The following is a 22,358-nucleotide window of genomic DNA, read 5'->3' as shown; positions in this document are numbered from 1 at the left end:
TTCAAGTCAAGAGAAGTCTCTAGCCTAAACGTAAATACTTATCCATAATGGATTCACTTCATTTTTTTTAGTAATATTACAAGCTAGTGGTTCAGAATATTCAACTGCTCTTTTGAATATGAATAATGTGTTATTATTTCACTCTGCCTCCTTCATGCTTTCTTCGGTAAAAATCGTTACCGAGGGTGAATGTCCCTCTGCATCAATTGGAAGGCTCTATAGCGAATACCTATTAGACTTGCTAGAAGATGTTCGTGCATCTCACCTTATAAATTGGTGCCTGGACTATCTGCGCTACCTCAACTCAACAACCTGGTTACTTGATTCAATGACGTACTTTCTTATCGTCTTCTTTAATCTTCTCCTACCTCTTTGCCTGTTTTTGTGACGTTATCATTATTTTGAAATATATTTCTGGAGCTAATTCTATGTTTATTTGAATATGATAAGGAAGAGAAAATGTTTATATTACTTTATCATTGGTTGGTTTTGCTTTGCGATTTATTTATTTTGTCTGGATTACAAAGATTCAGTGGTTTTAAAGTTTTATCTCCCGTTGATTATATTTGATATTGAAGTTATTAATGAAATATCTAGAAATATTGGCCTAGAGGTCTTTATTATTGATGGACAATTACTTCAATTTCTCCACTATCAAAATCAATCTCTTAAATTTGAAACACCTATTATTCTAGGAATAGATTCAAAATTTCTTGATAAGTTACAATCATTACTTGTAAGTAAACATGTTTAATTTTGTATAGAATCATTTTTATATTTATTTCAATTAGCCTGTAAAATTATTTAATGGCGTGAATCCTTACTGAATTGTGTACTTTTATTTCTTGAACTATCTACTTAATTTATGGCAACTTAAATTTCAAATAGGTGTTATTTGTAAGAGTTTATTTGAGGCCTTAAAATATCCTAAACTTCCCTTCCTTCATTTATTAAAGATTTGTTATCTTCAACCCTTAACAGATGTGGAGTCCCCAGAGCTTAATCGACTATATACTTTTTAATAAGTTCCCTATTAGTTTACTTGACTGCATCTTTTTCTGAATCTTTCTTAGGTAATGGAATCTATCACATTCTCTGGCAATATCTATCTGTCTGTGTAGATAATTAAATTGAACTAAGCTCCTAGTGTCCATGGTAGAATATGTTGGTTTTAGTGTGTTTTGTGTAGAAATTCATAAAAAGTTTGAGTCATAGGTTCTAACTTTGTGGAAATAGTGCTAAGATAGTTTCAGGAATGTGATATAGAGTTTCTAAGACCAAGATAGTGTTTAAGAAAAAGAAAATTAATACCAGATTTGTCATCAATAAATACATATTTCATCCATCAGTCATATACCAATGGATATCAGCTAGAAAAATTTTTTTTTTTAAATAATTGGACAGGCAACTGTAGTATCCAATTTTTCATATGATTCAGAAAACAAATACCTAAGAGGGCAACAGTCTAAATTTTCAAATTTTTCATGCTGGCACCAGCTGAGGTTAACATTCAAGACTATTAATGTAGAAATCAGAGGAAATACTGTTCTACTTGTTACCCAAAATTAAAGAAAAAAATGTATGTTTACCATGAAAAAAACAAAACAATCTTTTTGCTGTGTTATAAGAAAAATTATGATGTTATAATTTTTCAATGCATTGAAAAATTACATATCTTTAGTTGATTAATTTTTTTTAGTTTTATTGATGTAGCTGAATGGTTTCTAAATATAAAAATGTGTTTTTTTAGATGTTTTTAATGATCAATCATTAATAGTCAAATTTCATAAAGAAAAATAAATTTTTTTTTCAGTAACATAAGTTTTTTTTTTTTTTAATTTTGGAGTTTCAAGGGCTATGCAACGGATTAAGTAGTAAGAAAAGAATATTACTTCTGGATTTGCCATAAAAAAATTGATTGCCACACCACTTAATGGTAAAGCTAGTTTTGTGTCATAATTAGCAATAAAATTAGAAATTTAACCAGAAATTTTGTTATTAATTGTATTAGTTAAACAAGTACACTTGTGGTTAGAAGTGTACTTTAATTTTAATTGTAAATAATTATAAAATTTCCATTCAATCTAAATTCCATAGGTGATGAAATTGAGCATCTCCTTTGTAATAGCTTAAAGAACGTAACAGCCGTGTGGGTTGGGGGGCAGGTCCCAGTGCGCTTGGTTCGGAAAGTTGTGGGTTCGATTCCCACCTGGGGCAGTTAACATTCATTTTTCGTTGGTCCCAAAGAATGAATCTTGGCACTCCCATCTTGGTTAGTATGCGGTGGCAACATATGTAGCCGTCAGGGGTTGGCAAAAGGAACCACTTGCCGGACTTGTTCCTCCCACTAAATACTAGTACCAGTACCAGTAGTATTAGCTTAGAAACAAAAAAATTTAGTAATGTAATGTCTTTTACTTTCAACACATAATTTCTTTTTAAAGTGACTAACTATCAGCTGTATTGGGAAAGAAATATCTTCATTTTACCCATTTATTAAGCTAAGGATATGATCTAATGATTTTTTTTAATCAATTATTTCTTGAGCTCTACTTGTTAATCTTTGTCATTTTCTGTAGAAACTTGTAGTATTGCTTTTATTTATAATTTCTGCTGAAAAGAAATGTTTTTATTCTTACTGTAAATGTGACATTGTTCATTTTGTGAAATCAACTATTAAATTTTTTTTTTTTTCCTTCTGAAATCATGAATTGAAGCAGAAATGTTATCTGTCTAGAATGTTTTGCTCTGTAAATGGGCCACTTGATGAGATTTTCTTAGTAATGAGAGTCATTTGCCAATCGGAATTTGGAAATTGCTACTTCATATCAACAAATGCCTATTGCAATATCCAACTAGTTTCCTTCTCTAGAGATTGCCATTAACCCCCATTTTCTTCTCTTTTTGATATATTGTTGACATCTACTGGCTTATGTTATAATATCTTAAGAGAGAAATAATAATGATGAAAAATAATTTAATTTTTAAAACTTTTTGGGTTGAGTTGGTTTGTATCTTCATTTTTTTTTAAAGCATATACTTTAGCAGTTTATAGAATTTATCCTCATATAATCCCATCCTTCCTCCAAAATCTAGAGTACAAGTCTTCATTTTATGTTTGTTGTGGTGCATTTAAGTGTTTCAAAACTTCTCTGAATGAAAAATAAACAAATACAAAATAGCATTATGTTATCACTATAGTTCTTATTTTGTTATGATGTGTGATTAATTAATTACAAAATATTGTAATTATTTTATTTACTGTTTATTTTAAACAAAACAAACACATAGATATTGCCCTATTGACAGAAACTCACTTTACTCAACGGTCACATTTTTATATCCGTAACAACATTACTTACAGATCAGACAACATTTCACATGCCGGATCTTGCATCCTTATCCCATTCCCTCATTCCTTTCCCTCCAACTCACGCTATCCAAGTAACCTCTATAATCTTTTCAACTTCTCCTTTCCACTTAACATTATCAGCTGTATACTGCCCCCCTGGTAATTACCTTTTCTACAACCACCTTGGCCCCTTTATTCTGATTCTTCAGATCGCGCTTCATTGCTGGAGGAGACTATTATGACAAACATCAATAATGGGGATGTCGTACATCTAATACCCATGGTAATATCTTTTGCTGAGTCACTACCTCCAATACTTATTCTATTTTCATGCCCTACTTATTGGCCTACATCTCTCAAGAAACGTCCTGATATCCTAAATATATTTATCACCTTCCAAATTTCCTCTTCCCCGATCATTATCAAATTTATTGACCTTTCCTCAGACCACAATTCAGTTATCCTTTTCTTACATTTGAGCTTCGTTCCTAAGCCCTCTCCTCCCTCACTGACTAAAGGACGAGTTGACCGGGACAAATTTTGTAATGATTTGAAAAACAAACTGTACTTAAAAATTCCACTTAAGACTAAACATGTCATTGACGAAGCAATAAAAAACTTTACAGAATCTATAAGAATTTGCATATCACCCACTTTTTAGTGAATCACAAACATAGAAAAAAATCAGACATGAAAAATCTCAGGTATTCAGTCAACACCTTTCTAAAACATTCTTCCAAAACAAAGCTCCTGTGTATGACATAATTACATCCCATATTCTAAAACATCTTCCTCAAAAATATGTTTCCTGACCCATGGAAATTATGCATAATCAAAATGATTCTCAAACCTCAAAAGCTGCCAGAATACCCATCTTCCTACCGTCCTATCTCTCTGTAACCTATCATGGGAGAAATCCTTGAGAAACTCATCTTGAAACGCTTGTACCCCATCCTTGATTCCAACCACATAATCTCAGATCACCAGTTTGGATTCCGAACATCCCACTCCACTATCCAGCAATGCCGTCGTGTGGTTGATGTCTCGTCTTCGTTGGAGCGTAGAAGTCTCGGGAGTTTTTCTTGATGTAGAACAGGCTTTTGATTGAGTCTGGCACCCAGGGCTGCTATACAAGATCCATAAATTCCTACCCCCTACATACTTCTTCATTATCCGTTCTTATCTCTTCGACTGATTATTTCAAGTAAATTACTACATTATTCATCCCTATTGTGTCAGTCTGCTGGTGTATCTCAGGGTAGTAGTATTCTTGGTCCTATCCTTTATACAGTTTTTACAGCTGACATCCTAACACTATCCTCACCACGTATGCCGATGACACATGTCTATTGTCAGTGAAGAATAATTCTAACATTGTATCCCAAACCCTCCAATCAGCACCCTTGAAGAATGGTGCCAAAACTGGAGGATTAAAATAAATTCCACCAAATCACATTTACCTTTCATTGTAAACCCATGACCCACAGTATCCTTGCCCTCTTGCCCCACAGTATCCTATAATAATACTCCACTTATTCCTGTCGAACAGTTCCATTACTTAGGACTACATCTGGACAAACGACTGACATGGAATCTTCATACATGATTGAAAAGACAGGAAACTGCTCGTCGATTCTGACTATTACAACATTTACTAGATAAATGTTCTACTGGATAAAAGGCCTATCTTGACATACAGAGTTGAGCTTTGGAGCTCCACTAAACCACCAAATTCCTCCTGAATCCAATCCTTACAGTCGAAAATCCTTCATAAAATCCTTAATGCTCCTCACTTGGTCACAAATCAAGTCATCCATCAGGACCTCAATGTCCCATATGTTGCCGATTTGGCCAGAACCAGATACCAATCCTTCTATGATAAACTTCCCAACCACCCAAATCCACTTGTTTCTAACCTGGCTTCTCCTTCATTAACTAATAATCTTCCTAGGCTTCTGAAAAGAAGATGGCCTCGAGATCCTCTCCTCTAGAAATCTTATTGGAGTCCTATCAATGGGTAGATTCTCCACATGTTTGTATCATGTCTCTATGTCACCTACTGCAAATTTACTTGTTGTATATAGTTTTAAATAACAATAAATAAATTATAAAAAACAAAAATTTAAACAAATATGTTTATAGTAAAATTATTTTTATTTTTATTGTTTTTAGACTAGTGAAATACTGAAGATGAATAATGTTAAAGCTGAATTATTCTACAATGAAAAACCATTAATGAATAATTTTGGATTCAAATTGGATTTACCTAGTGCACTGCTCCTTCAGAGAAATTATGTTTATATTATTTATATTTTGTATCCTAGAGAGGTAACTTATTTTACTTTTTGTCAAATTTATTATGAATTTTTTTTTATTGGAAGTGTTTTATACTTAAGATTAAAAATTAAATGTTCTCCAATTTTATTAGAAATTAATGCTACAGTATTGTAATGGGTCGACAAGAAAGTAATTTCGTATTTTTAGTGTGAAATAAAACTATTATTTTTTTTCTATAAAAAAAATTAACTTTAATCAGCCAAATACCTTTCATTATGTTCTATGACTTTTTCCCATTTGTCTGGTAACTTCATGTTCCCACACTCATAGAACTTCTGGTCATTAACAGCTAAAACCTTATTACTGTAATTTTTACCATTTCAAAAGTTTTATAAACTACAAATATTGTGTTTCTTAACGAATGACATTTTATATGATTTTCAATTGTTGTCTGCAATACATTTAACTGTTTTGCAATCTCTCCCACAGTTACATGACAATATGATTCAATTATTCCTTTAATTTTATTATCATCAACTTCAGAGGGTCAATCAAAACGTAAGTCATCTTTCAGTGAAAAATCTCCAGAATGAAATTTATTAAACCGATTCTGACATGTACGTTCTGTTAAACAATGAACACCATAAACTTCACATATATCTTTATAAGCTTTAGCTGCTTTTTTGTCTTTATAAAAATAAAAAGATAAAATGTTTCTTCTTGCACTCCATGTTAAATCTATCCGTAAACTGATAACTGTTAAGGAAATTACATGGAATTTGTTTCTATAACCCAAAGGTATAGACTACCACATCACAAAATAAAACAATTCTAACATTCACCAAAGAACTATGCTTTGAAAAAAACATGATACTATCTACTGGTAAACTGAAATTATTTACTTGCCAACCCTATATGCTGCATCTTAGGTGTTTCCTATAAGACATGAATTTTTTAATGTTCATTCAATTGTTATGTGAATGTTCATTCATATATATCACCCCTGACCAGCACAATTCTTGCCTTGAAATCCAATTACTCCACTAAACACTTTGTTGTTCTGGGAGCACTTCTTACCTGTCCTTTACCATACCCTCTGATGACTGTTTATGGTATAAAAACTGTATTGCTATTCATTTTGGAAATAGTAGCGTTAAGTGAAGTGGAGCTAGCATTTTGTGATAGTTGAACCCCCCTGTTAGGAATTTTCTTCTGCTGTCATATAACTGTTTGTTGCCTTATCCTTATTAACTTAAGTGCTCTATTCAGAACGTTGTGGGTTCGATTCCCTCCTGAGACAGTTAATATATATTTTTTGAGAGTCCTGAAAAATGAATCTTGGTTTGTTTGCAGCGACAACTCTGGTAGTTGCCAGGGATTGACATAAAGGATCAGGAGGCCCACTTGCTGGACTAGTATACTTATTAACAGTTAAAAATCCCCAAGTCAGCTACAAATCACTCAGAATGTTTGTAAGAGAATGAATAATCATAGAATTTATTTGATACCCTTTACCTTCTAGTCTTATACTGTCTGGTTTCTCAATATTTTTAAGTCTCTTTACGATAGTTGTTCAGGACTTTTTAGCATTAGCATTAGCACCCTTCTTGGGCAAAAAAAAATTTGTAAAAACCCTCGTCTAGCTAAAAAAATTTTGCGGTACTCTTGTTGAGCTAAAAAAAAAATAAAATAAAGATGTCAGCACAATTATCCTTAGAGGGTTTGAATATGTAGGAAAATAAGATAATATTGTGCTCTAAAAGATAAAATAAGTAAAAGCTGGAATGTACTGTATATTTGCTAATTTAAATTTAAATTTTTTTCCTTTTTTTGTAATAATGTAAGATAGTGCTATTCGCTTACAGCACCTCTGGAATACACTTAGGGCACTCCAGGATGCTGCAGCACCTACTTTAGGAAGAGCTTCTCTTAAAGTCTGATCATGACGACCTAAAAGCCTGAAGGATAATATATATATATATACTTTAAAAGCAAAAAATAAAATATCAGTTAGCCTTGGGCAAATTTTAAAGCGATTTCATCTAGCTTGGACAGTTAAATATTGGTCTTAATATTCGATTGTAGACTTTTAATCCCTCAGCGATGTGAGTATTCGAAGTGACCACAGCCCTGGTTACATTTCCAAGTCTAACTTACATCATGGAATAACGCTCTCACTGTTAGTGCCACATTTGCCTTGCTATCACCTTACAAAGTTAGAATAAGTGTAACGAACTCATATACATGAACATTGCCAGCAACATTTGGATTTATTTTGCTTAATTAGATAATACTTTCAGTATTTCTGTTTAACTTTTTAGCCCACCTCTTGTGTATATGAAGTTCAGCAATAGCTACTGCATTTGGTTTAAATTTAACATCTTGATTTTGTTATTAGTATTCTTACAAATAGATGAAATTTCTCCTTGTGGTCACCTGAAATGATATCCATACTTATCAGTGAAATATATCAAGTAATACTTATATTTTACAGTATCACGAAGGTTTGGGTTTTTAAAATTAATAATGAATTCATTTTTTGAATAGTCAGTGCTTTATCAAAATAAGAATACCAGTGTAATGTTAGGAACAGTAAAATGCGTTGATCAATTTTAGTAACTGTGGTTTTCTATTGTAATTTCTTCAAGTTAAATGCTTTCCTTTCATATAATTAGGGGTGGATTGCTTAGGACTAAATTTGTCAACCTTAAACCAACTTAATTGAACATACCATGTAAATTCATATAAGCCTTCCTGTTCCATACTTCTCTATGAAGTATGCATCATATTAACAAGAATTAAGAAGAGGAGTTGAATCACTTCAAACTTTTACTAAAGCATGGTGTCTTTACACATTCATTCTTTGTATGTGCCTAATAAGTTCTTAATTATATCTCGTACATTTTTTGGTCTTCCATTGTATAGAATATATGTAATACCTTTTTTTCTTTCTACTGAAATTGAATATATGCATTTTTTTTTTTTTTACCGTTACAGGATAGATCCATTGATTTATCCTAAAAAGAATATCCGTCTAAAGTAACAATCTCCTTCCATCTTCTATAGGCAATTTTCTCTATTTCTTTCACATACAGAAGTTTTTTTATACAGGCTCATACTTTCTGAATTAGTCATTATATTTACACAGGTATCAAACGTAACTAGAAATTAACTACTGCACCTCACAATTTATAATCTGTTGAAGCCTGAATAAAACCTTAACTAAAACAGCTTATTTTATATGATTATTGGTAATCAGAAGTAGTTTTAGGAAAAAATGGAAGTCTATTTTTCTTCAAATGATATATCAATTTATTTCTTTAACTTGCTAATATATTTTCTTGTTTTCCTTTAAATACTTTGTTATTATTACAAGATTCATGTTGCTTTTTATTAATTTGTTTTCTTAATTTTTTTATTGCTTTTATTATGTTACTTATCCTAAAAAACAGTTTTATAATTATGGAAACTAGATTTTATAAACAGTACCTTTTTGTATTTAACTATTATTTTTGTATTCATATTTTGTTTAAAGCTCAGGTTGCATTAAACCATTTCATACATAGTTTTGCTTACTTCAGTAATCATTGTTTCAGGATAATACCTGGTGGTATGGAAATTTAGCAAGTGACAGAGAATGTTCTGTCAAGCTTGAAAAGTTTAATTCAATAAGACTGCATTGTGATTCATCATTGTTTCATGAAAGTTTGTTAAATAAGTTAGTATGATTATGATTAAATTTGTTATTTTGTCTATTTTATTATTTATAATGAAAAGGTTATATATTATATATTTAAATTAAACAAAGAAATCAAATTTAGGTACTTGAATTTTAAAAGTATTTGCGTTCACTTTTTTTTTTAACATTTAAAAAATACATAATAAATTATGCATATGATTAACATTTGTTTTTATAAATTTACAATAATATATTTGCAGAGTAAATTGAACTTATTAAAACTCTTAAATGTGAATCTTTGTAGCAACAGAAACATGAAAATTTTTGTACAACATTTTTACCATACACTAACTCATTATTAATATCTCCTGAATTCAAACAACTGTCCGACAAAATGGTCTCTGTGTGTGAACAGCCAGGCTCCAAAAAGAAAAGTTCCCATAATATAGACATATAATATATCATTAAAAAGCCTAAGATTTTAGAAATATTTATATCTATTATATTTATATTATATGTTTGCTTCAACACGAATTTGATTATGAGACTGATAGGCACATTTGCTGTTGTGTTTTTCCTTCTAATAGTCTGATAAGTAATTTCTTTTTCCATGGTTATGACCAGGGCTCAATTTCTAGAAATAGAGGTACTAAAAGGCTAACCTTCGACGAGTGGAGGTATTCCAAATTAATTGGCCAAAAAAACAACTATAATCGATTGTAAATACTATTATTTCATGAAATGTAACAAATAGGAGGCTGCTATAAGTGTTATTAAATAAATATTTTTAACTATTGTAATTTTTTTGCTAAAGAGTAATATTTCCTAAAGAGACTTAGTAAAGTGAGCCTTGATTTTGACAATAAATAGTTAAATTTTTATTTTCACTTAACTTATTTATTTAAGTATAATAAGAGGATATATTACTGACATGAATTTTAAATTACGGTAAGTGAAAGTTGTGTGATCTGTGCATTGCACCAGATTTTTAAATTACCTGCTCATAAAAGCCCAAACTCCACCAGTGATATGACATGGTATATATTTATATGTTTGGCAGATACTTACTGGGTCCATTGAGATCTTAAATCAGTATTTGATATATACATGGGACAGTGGATAAATCAATTGTTTAGTGAAGCTTTCTAAACAGGATAATGAAACATTGGCAATCATCTCTGCTAGTACCTGTCTCCTTACCTCTCTGAGATATTTCAGAGCTGCATTTTATTTAGAAAGAATATACCAATAAATGTTTAAAATATTTTGTTTTAATACTTCAATACCAGTTGAAGGATTGGTGATATGAAATTTATTTTGTTTTTGTTTTATCTTTTTTTTCACTTTGTATTAGTATTTGTATATTTTTTTTTTATTTGTAAAATATAAAAATATATTTTAAGATTTTAATCAGGAAAAGAAACACTTCGCAAAAGTGTTTTTAAATGTATAGTTTAGTTTTTTGTTTTTAACTTTTCATATTCATAAACTTCCTGCATTTTAAAAATATTTTATAAACTATTAATTTTTATTTGCATCAATTTCAGGCAACAGAAAGCTATGAGCTTGAAATTCTCTATTTTAGATTATTATTTATGTTTAAAAGTGATGACATTGGTTATTTTGCTACAATCTTAGTGATTTTTGCAGATTTGAGTTCACTGTTTTTGATCATTATCAGACTGTCCTATCCCATATTTTAATCCCCAAAGATGAAATCAATTTTATTGCCCAGTCTAAAAGTGCCAAATTTATTGAATGTAATTATTCAAGAGCAGAAATATTCAAAAAGAAATATGCAGAGAAGCCAACAAGTGGTGCCTTGCGTTTTAAGCACAAAGCCTGGAAACTACTCTCGAAAACTAAAACTATACTTGACCTTTTATCAGTGCCATTTTGGATTAGCAGTGGAACTTGTCTAGGTAATGTTTAAAGACTAAGTTATTATTATTTTTTAACATATATATAATGTTATTTTTAAATAACAGTGTATAATAAGCAATTTTTTTTCTTTTAGATTAAGTTTTTTATATTATGAATCTATTTAATTGAATCAATTGAATCGATTTGAAATGAATTAATTAGTTATATTAACTTTCTGTATACCCAAATTTTACTGTTAATAGGTTTTGAAATAAAAATTACTTCTAACCAATTTTTTTATTATATTTAAAAATAACACAATACAAAAAAAATTAAATTATATTAACCTTTATCGATTTTAAAATCAAATAAATTACTAAAAATTCATATATTTTTTTTTTACTTTTTCATAGTAATTAATTATTATAAGGACAATTCATGAGTTATAGGAGGCACAGATACTGAAAATACAATTGATTTTAAGTTAATACGTTCACAAATTGATTAGTTTTAATTTTTCAGATTTCTGCTTCATTGGGATTTACTTTAACTTATCGGATTTCTTTGATATTGAGGTCCATTATTGAGTTATAGGAGGTGTAGACTTGGATACAATCGATCTTAATTATGTATTCACTTATCGATTTATCTAAACATTTTTTATATCTTTAACGTTGGGATTCATTGTTGGGTTTCAGAGATTTTGGTTTTGAAAATACGATCAATTTAATGATCCCATGCAAAAGTAGGGATATTTAATACTTTATTTATTGTATAGATTTAATACCTTAATAAATTGAATTCCCAGCTTTAAGAACATCTGGGGATGAAGATATTATATTTGCAGACGAGGAAGCTCCAAGTATTTCACCTTTGCTTAAGAAAAAAAAATCCTCTCATATAACTAATAAATAACCAAAATTTAATTAATCTCTCATCTAACATGGCGTTTAAAGAAAGCTGGATGTAAAATAACACAGGGCTGAAAGAGGTGTGGATACGATGATGTTATCAACTGCAATTAATGAATCAGAAAAAGGAATGGGAGCAATATTAATGCATGATGACTGATTTATTTAACAATTTTAACCAAGCAGAAGATGCTGTAGCTGATGCTATTGAATATTTTTCCTATTCTTATACATATTGAAAAATTGTGATAGTTAAGATATTTTAAGCCACCTGTCATACTAATTAACTTACACTAAAGAGCCTGTACAGACCCAATTTTAGTTGACTAAACTCTCTCCCACTCTGCTAGCATCAAGATAACACTCATTTAGAGTTTATGATCAGGTACAAGATTAGTATGGTGTAAAGAAAAACCCACTCCAATGGGAAAACATCTGTGTACTTATGAGCCCTATCACAACCTTCAAGACTTGTGCTTCTTCTGCCACTCAAACCATCTTCCTACAAAAAATCTTACAGGTGATGAGATCTAAATGAGAAAGAGGGAGGATATACGTTGCACTATTTAAAAATTATACATATTAAAAATCAATGATCTCCCAGGAAAATAATTTAGTTATTAACAATGTATGAATTATGGAAAATCATATATCAGAAATAATATTGTCTAAACCGCATACGATTTATACTTAGAAATAAGAATATAACATAATAGACCCTTAAGTATGTGAAGGAATTAGATTTTTTTTTTGTCAATAGAATATACAGATTACTGACATTTTTTTAAAGTCCTACTTATAAAATCCTAAAAATATTTGTTTACTAATGTATTTATGTTATATCAGTTTATTCATCAATATATGTTTACAAAATTCTAATAATTACCAATAAACGGTAGTTGTTTTTCATGTGGCAGGTAGTGTTGATTTTACAGTGTGAACCTTTAGCCTTTAATTTATTACAAAATTTTTTTGCTCAAAGATGTTGAAACAATTTAGCAGGAAAATTGTATTTATTTAAATTAAAATATACTGAAAATTTACTAAATTAAAAGTCATTATTTTAGAATATTTCAGGGCATGAAACCAATTTCATCATGAAAGGGTCAAGTAAGTATTGCATATTATTAATACTAGGTTAAGTAATGAATCTTAGTAAGCTAATGATGTATTTTGATTTATGGTCATATCCTTTTAATTACATTGGTTAAATAAATATTAGCAAGTCACTTCGAATCTTAAATGTTAATATATTATTTGAAAATAATTTTACATAATTAGTTTTCTTGGTTGAAAAAAAATAGCTATACATTACATAATCATGTACTTATCAATAAGTTTACTACTTTATTAAACACATTATAATATTAGTTCAATAAAAATGAAAAAATATTTATTAGAACTAATTTATAGCATATAGAATTCATGATCATTTGAGTTCATAAGAAAACATTTCTGTTGTTTTCTTAATGATTTCAACTTGTTTTATTATCCCTTTATCTCCACTAAAATATTTAAATTACTGTTTTAATAAAAATTAAGGAAAATAAAAATTAATGGCAAATTAATTTAATGATCGATGAAAAATTCATTGAATGATATAAATAAATGACTATGGTTCATTAGTTTGGTGTAGTTACATTCATTTCATTTTCTTCATTCACATTTTTCTCACCAACATGCTTGTCCATGTGTTTTAAAATAAAGGCAAAAATTATAAGATGATGTTAAAAAAATAAGCACTATAGTAATTAAATAATACAATTAATATTTACCTTAAATTCTTGTTGATAATAAAATAATTTAATTCCTTCATTTCATTGTGCTTTTTAGTCAAAATATTGTCTTTAATTTTTACATTTTATCAATTCATGAAATAAACTGACAAAATTACAAAACAAATAAAATCTAATCAGTAGAGATCTGTGATTGAGATCCTAATAGCTTGTTAAATAAATTCTAATTTAATTATTGGTTAATGTCTATGTGTATAAAATACATTCATATTTATTGGTATCACACTTAATCAATCATGATATGAAGATAAACACTATTGTTTTATCAGGACATTTATAATATTAGTTCAATAAGAAGGTTATGTTGATTTTATTTTTACCAAATGAGTGGTTTCCTTGGATAAAGGATTATATTAATTGGTTACATTGGTAATACCTAGTTACTCTTAGTCTAAACGCTTATGCAAAAATCTTCTGTAGGATTGTGCAGATCTATTGTGCAGACAAGGAGACAGGCAAAAATTGTTCACATTATAGTATAAGATGTATTGATTTTTTCAAAGAAAAGGTTTTACAGTTTTATTGTCCTTTTAAATCTTATTAGAATTTAAAAATGGTTTATTTAATTTCAAAAAATTACATATATTGTGCATTTTTGTATTTTCAGGTTTTTTCCGTGAATGTGACATAATACCTTATAGCAAAGATGTTGATATAGGAATAAATGCCCAAGATTATGATGAAAGGATAATATTACATATGGAGGCTCATGGACTGATCCTTAAACACTGGTTTGGGCAACCTAATGATTCATTGGAACTTTCTTTTATTGACAATCGAGGGGTAAAATTAGATATATTCTTTTTTTATGAAGAAAATAATCATATTTGGAATGGAGGAACACAATTAAGAACAGGAAAAAAGTTCAAGTAATTAATTATCACAATCTTCTCTATTTATATTTATTTATTTTGAAAAAACCAATCATTAGTGCTTATAAAAAACTTTGTTCCTCATAATAATTATTTATATAAAGAATGAGGGTGTTAATAATCACCAATGCAGCATTTTTTCCTCCTGATTGTGTTGAAGTTAATAATAAATCTTAATTAACTGTTGGATGTAATTTATTTAGCCTCTAAGAAAGTTTGTGTTTGCATATTGTAATATTCTAAATTTGTTTAAAATAAATAAAAAGGAATTTAAAAGTTTTTATTTTTCTCAGATCTAAAATATAGCTTTGAAGATAAGGTTAAATGAAAAGATCAAATATTAAATAGATATGAGAATTTTATTTAAAATTATATATTATATTATTGACTCTTAATTCAGTGTGGGTTTCCCAGACAATCAGAACACAACTAAATTAATAGCTACCTTGACAAATATTCTTAAATTCTATGTTGAGCAAAAACTAACCAATTTATAATCTTTGATGGCTGATGGTTCTTGATGTCCTTGTTCTAAAGATGCTACCAATGACAGTAGATAAAGGCTTGGTCCTATTCTAGCTTCCAGGATACATCCAATCCACTGGTAATCCAAAGAAAGAGTGACTTTCTTCCTTCAATGATATAATATACTTAAATGACTGCTGGCTCTTGGTATCTTCTTTCTAAATATCTACCACTGAACAGTAGACAAAGGGTGGTCTGTACCATCTGCATCCAGATATCAACCCCTCGGCAACTCAAACAAGTCCCTAACAAAGAGTCCTCCATATCCTTTCTTAATTTTTCGATCTTAAATGCAAAAACATTGATTGTAGCACAACCGCTCTGATTCACTTACAATAATTCACATAGTAAATACTTAATTAATAATTATTATTGTCTTATATTTCTTCATGAATTAATTTGTACTATAATCATTTTAGAGAAACAAAAGTTGAAAACATTTCAATCTACCATACTGAACATAGTAGTAATTCTACAAACTTCGGAAGGACGGGTGCTGCCATCTTGAAACGAGTTTGTTTTGGACTCCATTGCTTCTGAATGATGAAATTGGTTAACTTGTTTTTTTGGTTTAATAGAAGAAAATCAAATTATATATTTACGTTGATACATAAAATAAAATATAACTAACACCACTATACATAAAAAACAATTATTACAGAAAATATTGACAAATATGTAGAACAATAATTATGCAGTGTACATGAATACAAAAATTAATTTACCATTATTAGTTTACCATATGTAATTATTGTTGAAAGATAGTCCAAGTGATAGTAAAAAATAGCAGACAAAAATTATTAATTTGTAACCAATGTTTACCTCACTTTCCAGTGCTTCTTTTAGTCAAAATGAAAACAAGATACAAACATGTTAAATTATGATAACAGAATAAGAATATACATAGAAAGTTATTAAAAAAAGGAACAGTAAACTAAAAGTTTATAAATTTAAATTAATAGAATAGTTATTAATAACAAGTATAGTAATGAAAAATAGAATTGAAAATTTACCTCTGGGGTTATAATTTGTGAAAAAAAAATTAATTTAGGTAGTAACAAACAGTAAAATGAAAAGTAGGAAAGAGTGGGGAAACAAATGAGGTGTAAGTATGGTACCACAACATATCAGGGGGATAGATAAATGTAGGTAAATACATAAATAATGAAATAATGTAAGATTGAGAATTAGATGGAAATAGAAAACAAAATATTAGTGCGAGGATGTGGCATGTGCATGGTGAAGGATGATGTCTTAGGTATAACAGAATATTTCTGCATAGGAAGAGTAATAAGAAAGATATTAAAATTTCTGTAAATATTTTTTCTACTATTTTGAATACCTTTTTTATGCTTAATCAGAGTTTCTTTCTATAGTTAAAGAATAATTTAATAAAATATCCACCTTATTTAATTAGATAAATATAATATGAGAAAGTCAAATTAGTTTTTAAAAAGATAATTATATATGTAAGTATAAATATCACCTGGCGGTCGAGCATGATTCTGACCAAATCACCTCCTTGCACAACCGTTGGTTTATTAACAGTACTTCTTTAGAAATTACTGAACCCCTGACCCTTCATGGGTTTTAGCGGTACAGATTTTAATTTTTAATTTTAATAAATATCACATTTCACTAACTAGTTTAGAGGAAAGTGCAAAATTTTCTTATGGATATATAATACTATATTTACAGTATCCAGCTTAAATTTGTATTAAACATTTCAATGAATCTTGTTTATTACTGAACTATATTTTATTCATAGTATTCTTGTAAGTTTCAGTGCAACAGAGAATGTCAAAAAAAGTAAAAAGTAGTTTAGGGGCATTACTAAGCACATAAGAAAGAGCGAAAAATTGCCTTGAATGTGATTCAAATGATTATCGTGTTACATGAATGATATAAAACTTGATGCTGACAAAATCTAATATTTAATTTTTCTGTAGTTAACCTTTTGTAATTATTTAATGAAAATCGTCTTTACATCAGAAACATTTTTAATTCATGTTTTTAGTAAAATTAAAGTCAAGTAATACTATTTACTTGTTGCACATAAGAAAGATTTTTTTATTGTATTTTATGGTATTTCTTTCATCTGCCTCTTCATTTAATCATGACATCCTTGATTCTAGTGGTTACAGTTAACCAAAGTTTTACTCTACTCAAGTTTAATAGTGAAAATGTATAAATAGAATAGAATAAATTATTTTATATATTTCTCTATAAAATAATTTTCAGAGCTTAAATTAATGACTTTGTTATATTTTATTTCAATTCCCAACAGGGATGAACTCATTTTTAAATTTTTTTAACTCAGTTTGATTCAGCAGTGCAAAATTATCTGTAAGGATAGAATTTTTTTTGGCATTCTCAATAATAACTTTGAAAAGATTTTTTCAGTAAATAGAATTTTCTAAAAGTAAAAGTTGTTAGGTATTGCATTGATTGATTATTTTTCACCTTTGTAGACTACATACATCAACTACCATTATGAGAGCGATCGATTTGGGCGGCTTTGCCTCTTTTTAAAATTAATTATACAATTGCTTTGAGAATTGTCCTAGTTCTCTTGGGCAATAGGTTTGTAATTATCAAAATTTAATATTATTAGTAAGCTGATGTTTTTTTCAGGTATATCTTTCCTAAATTTAATTTATGCTGGACTTTTTTTTGTGGCTTGAAATTAAGAATTCCTTGTGAAATAGAATCTTATATAGTTGCAAATTATGGAAATAACTGGTTTATACCTATATATGAGTGGGATTGGAAATCAAGTCCTTCTAATGTTGTACCCAATGGTTTTTGGCCTTCATCTGTTCATAAAAATCATCTTCTGAAGGTTTGATTATCAACTTACTAATTGATATAAACATAATGAGGTGTTTATTGTTGACCATAGATTCAATATGAGAAGATGGTCGAGGTTGTGGTCAATGATACAATGAATGATACACAAAGAAGAAAAACTTATTTAATTTTTGCCAATTTTTCGGCCTGAATTTCAGGCCTTTATCAAGGTTGAAAACAAAAAGTGAGATAACAACCATAATTTAAAGAAACAATTTTTTTTTTATACATCAAACACAAAAACTAAGAAACATAACAAGAAATTAAGTGGATTGTAGGAGAAATAGTTTTTTATACTACTTTGATACCTTTATTGATCACAACCTGGAGTATCTTCGTACAGTCAGCTATCTTCTTTCAATTAGAAATTAAGTAGATAGTAGGAGATTCTAGCAGAAGATAAAATATAATATTGCAGAGGTAAGAATTATACATAACAAATTTTGAAAAAAATTAGACAATGTTTTTATAATAATGAAATTAACATAATTAAAGGTGCAAAAGAAAATTATATACATGATACAATGGGAAATAATATAACCAATATTGAAAAAATTAGAAAAATAAATAAATAAATTACTGGAAGATTATTGATTGACCGTGTGTATAGATGAATGGAATATGGTCCAGGTGCGGTAAAAAAAAATTCAAATAGTAGATATTTATACTATTTTATTGAGCCAACGTTTCATCCCACGTTTTAGCTCTGACGAAGCCCTGCAACGTGGGGTGAAACGTTGGCTCAATAAAATAGTATAATTATCTACTATTTGAGTTTTTTTTACCGCACCCGGACCATATTCCATTCATAAATAAATTATATTTGCTGTATTATATTTTATCTTCTGGCAGTATCATATTTTATCTATTTAATTTCTCGTTATAATGTTTTGAGGTTTGATTTTTTTTTTATTATTATATATAATTTTTTTTCTCTCTCTAAGTTATAGTTGTTATCTTACTTTTCGTTTTTAGCCCTGATGAAGGCTTGAAATTCAGGCCGTATCATTGGCTCAAATTTAAAAGTTGTCAAAGAAATAATATTACAAATCTAAGGTTTCTTTGTCAAAGATCAGAAACAATACAACTTAGGTTTGTTTTACTTGCTTGTTTTTTACCTACTTTTTTTCACCTTCAGTTCATCATCAGAACTAAAAACCAATGAAGAATAGAATCTTTCAAATATAATCTGAATGTATAGAACACTTTCAATTATTATATTCTTACTAGCACTCTCCTTTAGAATACCTTCAACTTAATTAATTCAAAACAAATTAATATGATTTGATTGTTACTGTTTTAATAAGTATTGGTTACTAAATACATTCATTATACTATTGAATTATTCATGCAGAGTTCATTATAAATAGTGCTTGTTTTTAAAATGGCTAGAACTCAAGTAGGAGTGAGTGGATTAGAGCATCTGCTATGAATAGTAGGATTAGTGATGTATTGGAATTTAAAGCACCATGGTTTATGAAGTCAAAATAATCTTTTATTTTACACAAAGGGGTTGGACCAATTTGTAATGTTTGTAAAGGTGAGAATTGGACCAATTATGATTAGTTATGATTCAGAAAGTCAAGGCTTGTTCTTTTCTGGAAAGCAGGTAGTATGGATCTTGGTATTTGTGAACGTTCCACTTCTGCAGAATTACTGCTTTATGATTTTAACGTCCTTAAGTCAAGATTTGGAAGTGACTTGAAACTTCCCTTTGCAACTTTATTAGCATGTTCATTCCCTGGTATTCTACAATGCTCCGGAAATCACTACAGGGTGACCTGTTCGTAAGTAGCTGTGAAGCATTTCAACTTGGAAGTCAACACTGCCTTCCATCTGTTCATGCTGCATCAGTGAAAAATACAATCCCTGATTTCTGAGTCCTTTCAAAGCTATGTCAAGTTTATTAAAATTCTTGTGGTCTACAGTATTTTGTTGAGCTGAGCCCCATGGCAATAGCTTTTTCAAGAGCATGATAATTTGAGATTTTTTTATGAATTCCTCTACCTCCATTCCTAATGACATTTTCTGTATAGATTCTCAAGATCTAATTTATAGTGGGTTCTGGTCACTATTTTTCTAATTCCTGGAATGGATGGAATAATGGAAGGTCTGAGAGAACTTTACCATGGTGGTGGGTCTATATTCCCATCCTCCTTGCTGATTCAGAACTTTCCCTTGAGCTATGATAACCCAGTTATTTATTATGAAGGCTAGGTCCAATATGAAGGATATTTTCCATGTTCTGCAGTAAAATTTTAGGGACTGATGAAAGGTTGATTCAGCAGTAGTTGTGAGCATTCAGTTAGGCATGTTTCAAAGTTCCTTCCTTTGGGATCAAAGTGATCATATTTCCATGAAGGTGAGTGAATGTTAAAGTCACCTATCACTAAGCAGTCATCTTCTGGAACCCTCATGTTATTAAGTGGGATCAGTTTGTTATATGAATAGTAATTATTATGAATTTGTATTTGTCTATTTACAGTTTGTACTAGTATCAGTTCCATTTCATGAATTTGTTGAGAAGAGATGAGATGCTAGGATAGTTTCCAAGGTAGTAATCCCCCCTTTTGAATTGATGAGCTGAGCCCTTCATGAAGACCTAATATCTATGTATACAGAAGGGCAGTATGGAGTTCAAATAAACCTCCTGGAAAAAAACAATATCAATGGATTCTTCGTACTATCTTTTGGTGGTAGAAAATGGTATTTTCTTGTTACTTTCTGCATACTATTGTTGTGTTCCGCGATGTTGAGAGATACCTTGTTCATGGCATCTGTGTCCAATTTCTCCCCTATTTTGGAAAGTATTGTGCGGCAGTTTGTTTTACAAACCATTATTGAAGTTTAACCAATGCTACCAAAAACTAACAAGTTCTACCAAAAACTTTACTTTTTTTTCATTTAGTATATACCATTATGAAAATTCAAGGGACAATGATGTTAATAATGTTAAAGGTAGACCTTAGTTATACAGTGATATGTACCAGAAATGACACAATAAATAATTTCTTAATATTTCCTTTCTTGATTTAAAAAATATTTATGCTTTTTATAGTGAATTTTGTATTTAATATATAATTTAATCGATGATACCTGAAAGAATTTTAAAATTACTATTACTCACCTTATGTTTTTAATGTTTAGTAAATTTAAGAAAGAAGCTGAGAAATTCAACAAACATGGCATTGAGAATGCATACATTTTACCAGCTAAATCTGCTTATGGATGAATATTGTTTCAGAAAGTTTGGTACGTATGAAGGTATAAATAATATTGGTCATTGTTTATTGAATTATTTTGTAATAATTTCTTTTATTTTTATTTTAGGTGTTGTTATTGGAAATCTTAGGCAACCTGCTTCATTGTAAAGATAAGTGATTTTATAATCTGTGTGTAGGGATATGGATATTGCATCAAGCTTGAGGATTGTTATGTGAAAGACCTGATTTATCTTGATATATATATATTTTTTTTTAAATATTCATAATTTGAGAATTCATCTATCATCCAATTACTTTATTTCTCAAACAGTACCCATAATAATCCCAATCCCTCTTGATATTCCACACACATGTGTGGACTAAACTTTCTGCATTGCTTCAAACCATAGATAGAAGTATTTTTAGATAATAATCTTTAAAATTAGTTCATTTAAATACTTAAATTATAAAAACAAGAAAGAACATTAAATATTTTTCTGTTGTCCATGAAAAAAAAATTTAAAATGTCATGCTATCATTGTTTATATATTAAATATAAATATTAATTTATGTTTTAAATATATAAATATTAGTTTGTATATAAATGAGTATCTGAGAAAGTTGTAACAAAGCTGACTAATTAATGAGCTAGTACAAATTCACCAAAGTAAATGCAAGAGAAACAGGTCTGCTAATCTGCTGAAAAACTGAGAAGCTCTAGACTATATAATAGAGAAAACTTCATTTTGAATAGCTTTCTAAGAAGCAAAGACAAATTAATTGTAGAGGAAAGAATGTTATTGAGGAAGGAATTCTGTTTGTTTTTACACCCTTGAAGACCAGGAAAATTCATATGAGGACTCAAAGACAGGAATCTGATGATGAGCTTAATGAAAGATAAAATGTTACAAATATGCGTTAAGATAATATTATCAGACCGTGTGTATAGATGAATGGAATATGGTCCAGGTGCGGTAAAAAAAAATTCAAATAGTAGATATTTATACTATTTTATTGAGCCAACGTTTCA

General features: G+C 29.2%; 1 protein-coding gene across 3 annotated transcripts; it reads left to right on the top strand.

The window, feature by feature from the left end:
- The first annotated feature begins 402 nt into the window (after positions 1 to 402).
- LOC106677946 (ribitol-5-phosphate transferase FKTN) lies at positions 403 to 22,257 on the top strand. Of its 3 annotated transcripts, XM_014416170.2 has the most exons (8): positions 403 to 736; positions 5,525 to 5,680; positions 9,226 to 9,347; positions 10,959 to 11,230; positions 14,486 to 14,747; positions 17,910 to 18,117; positions 21,273 to 21,377; positions 21,456 to 22,257. In XM_014416170.2, the coding sequence occupies exons 1-7, from the start codon at positions 443 to 445 to the stop codon at positions 21,273 to 21,275; spliced, it is 1,317 nt and encodes a 438-aa protein (XP_014271656.2). In that variant the 5' UTR covers positions 403 to 442; the 3' UTR covers positions 21,276 to 21,377; positions 21,456 to 22,257. The 3 variants fall into 3 exon arrangements, with proteins under 3 accessions (XP_014271656.2, XP_066900765.1, XP_066900766.1); XM_067044664.1 differs by lacking the exons at positions 21,273 to 21,377; positions 21,456 to 22,257 and having other exon boundaries at positions 17,910 to 19,241; XM_067044665.1 differs by lacking the exons at positions 17,910 to 18,117; positions 21,273 to 21,377; positions 21,456 to 22,257 and adding an exon at positions 15,695 to 16,478.
- The last annotated feature ends 101 nt before the right edge of the window (positions 22,258 to 22,358 follow it).

This window comes from Halyomorpha halys, unplaced genomic scaffold, assembly GCF_000696795.3.
Source record: "Halyomorpha halys isolate HHAL.00 unplaced genomic scaffold, Hhal_1.1 Scaffold115.1, whole genome shotgun sequence".
Classification (NCBI taxonomy): domain Eukaryota; kingdom Metazoa; phylum Arthropoda; class Insecta; order Hemiptera; family Pentatomidae; genus Halyomorpha; species Halyomorpha halys.
The sequence above is the reverse complement of the archived record's forward strand: the minus strand, read 5'-3'. Positions and strand labels throughout refer to the sequence as shown.

Coding starts and splice junctions, on each gene's coding strand:
- LOC106677946 (XM_067044664.1), top strand. CDS start 443: ATGATAAGGAAGAGAAAATGTTTATATTACTTTATCATTGGTTGGTTT. Junction 11,231..14,485: donor TAGCAGTGGAACTTGTCTAG/GTAATGTTTAAA, acceptor TTGTATTTTCAG/GTTTTTTCCGTGAATGTGAC. Junction 14,748..17,909: donor AGAACAGGAAAAAAGTTCAA/GTAATTAATTAT, acceptor TGTTTTTTTCAG/GTATATCTTTCCTAAATTTA.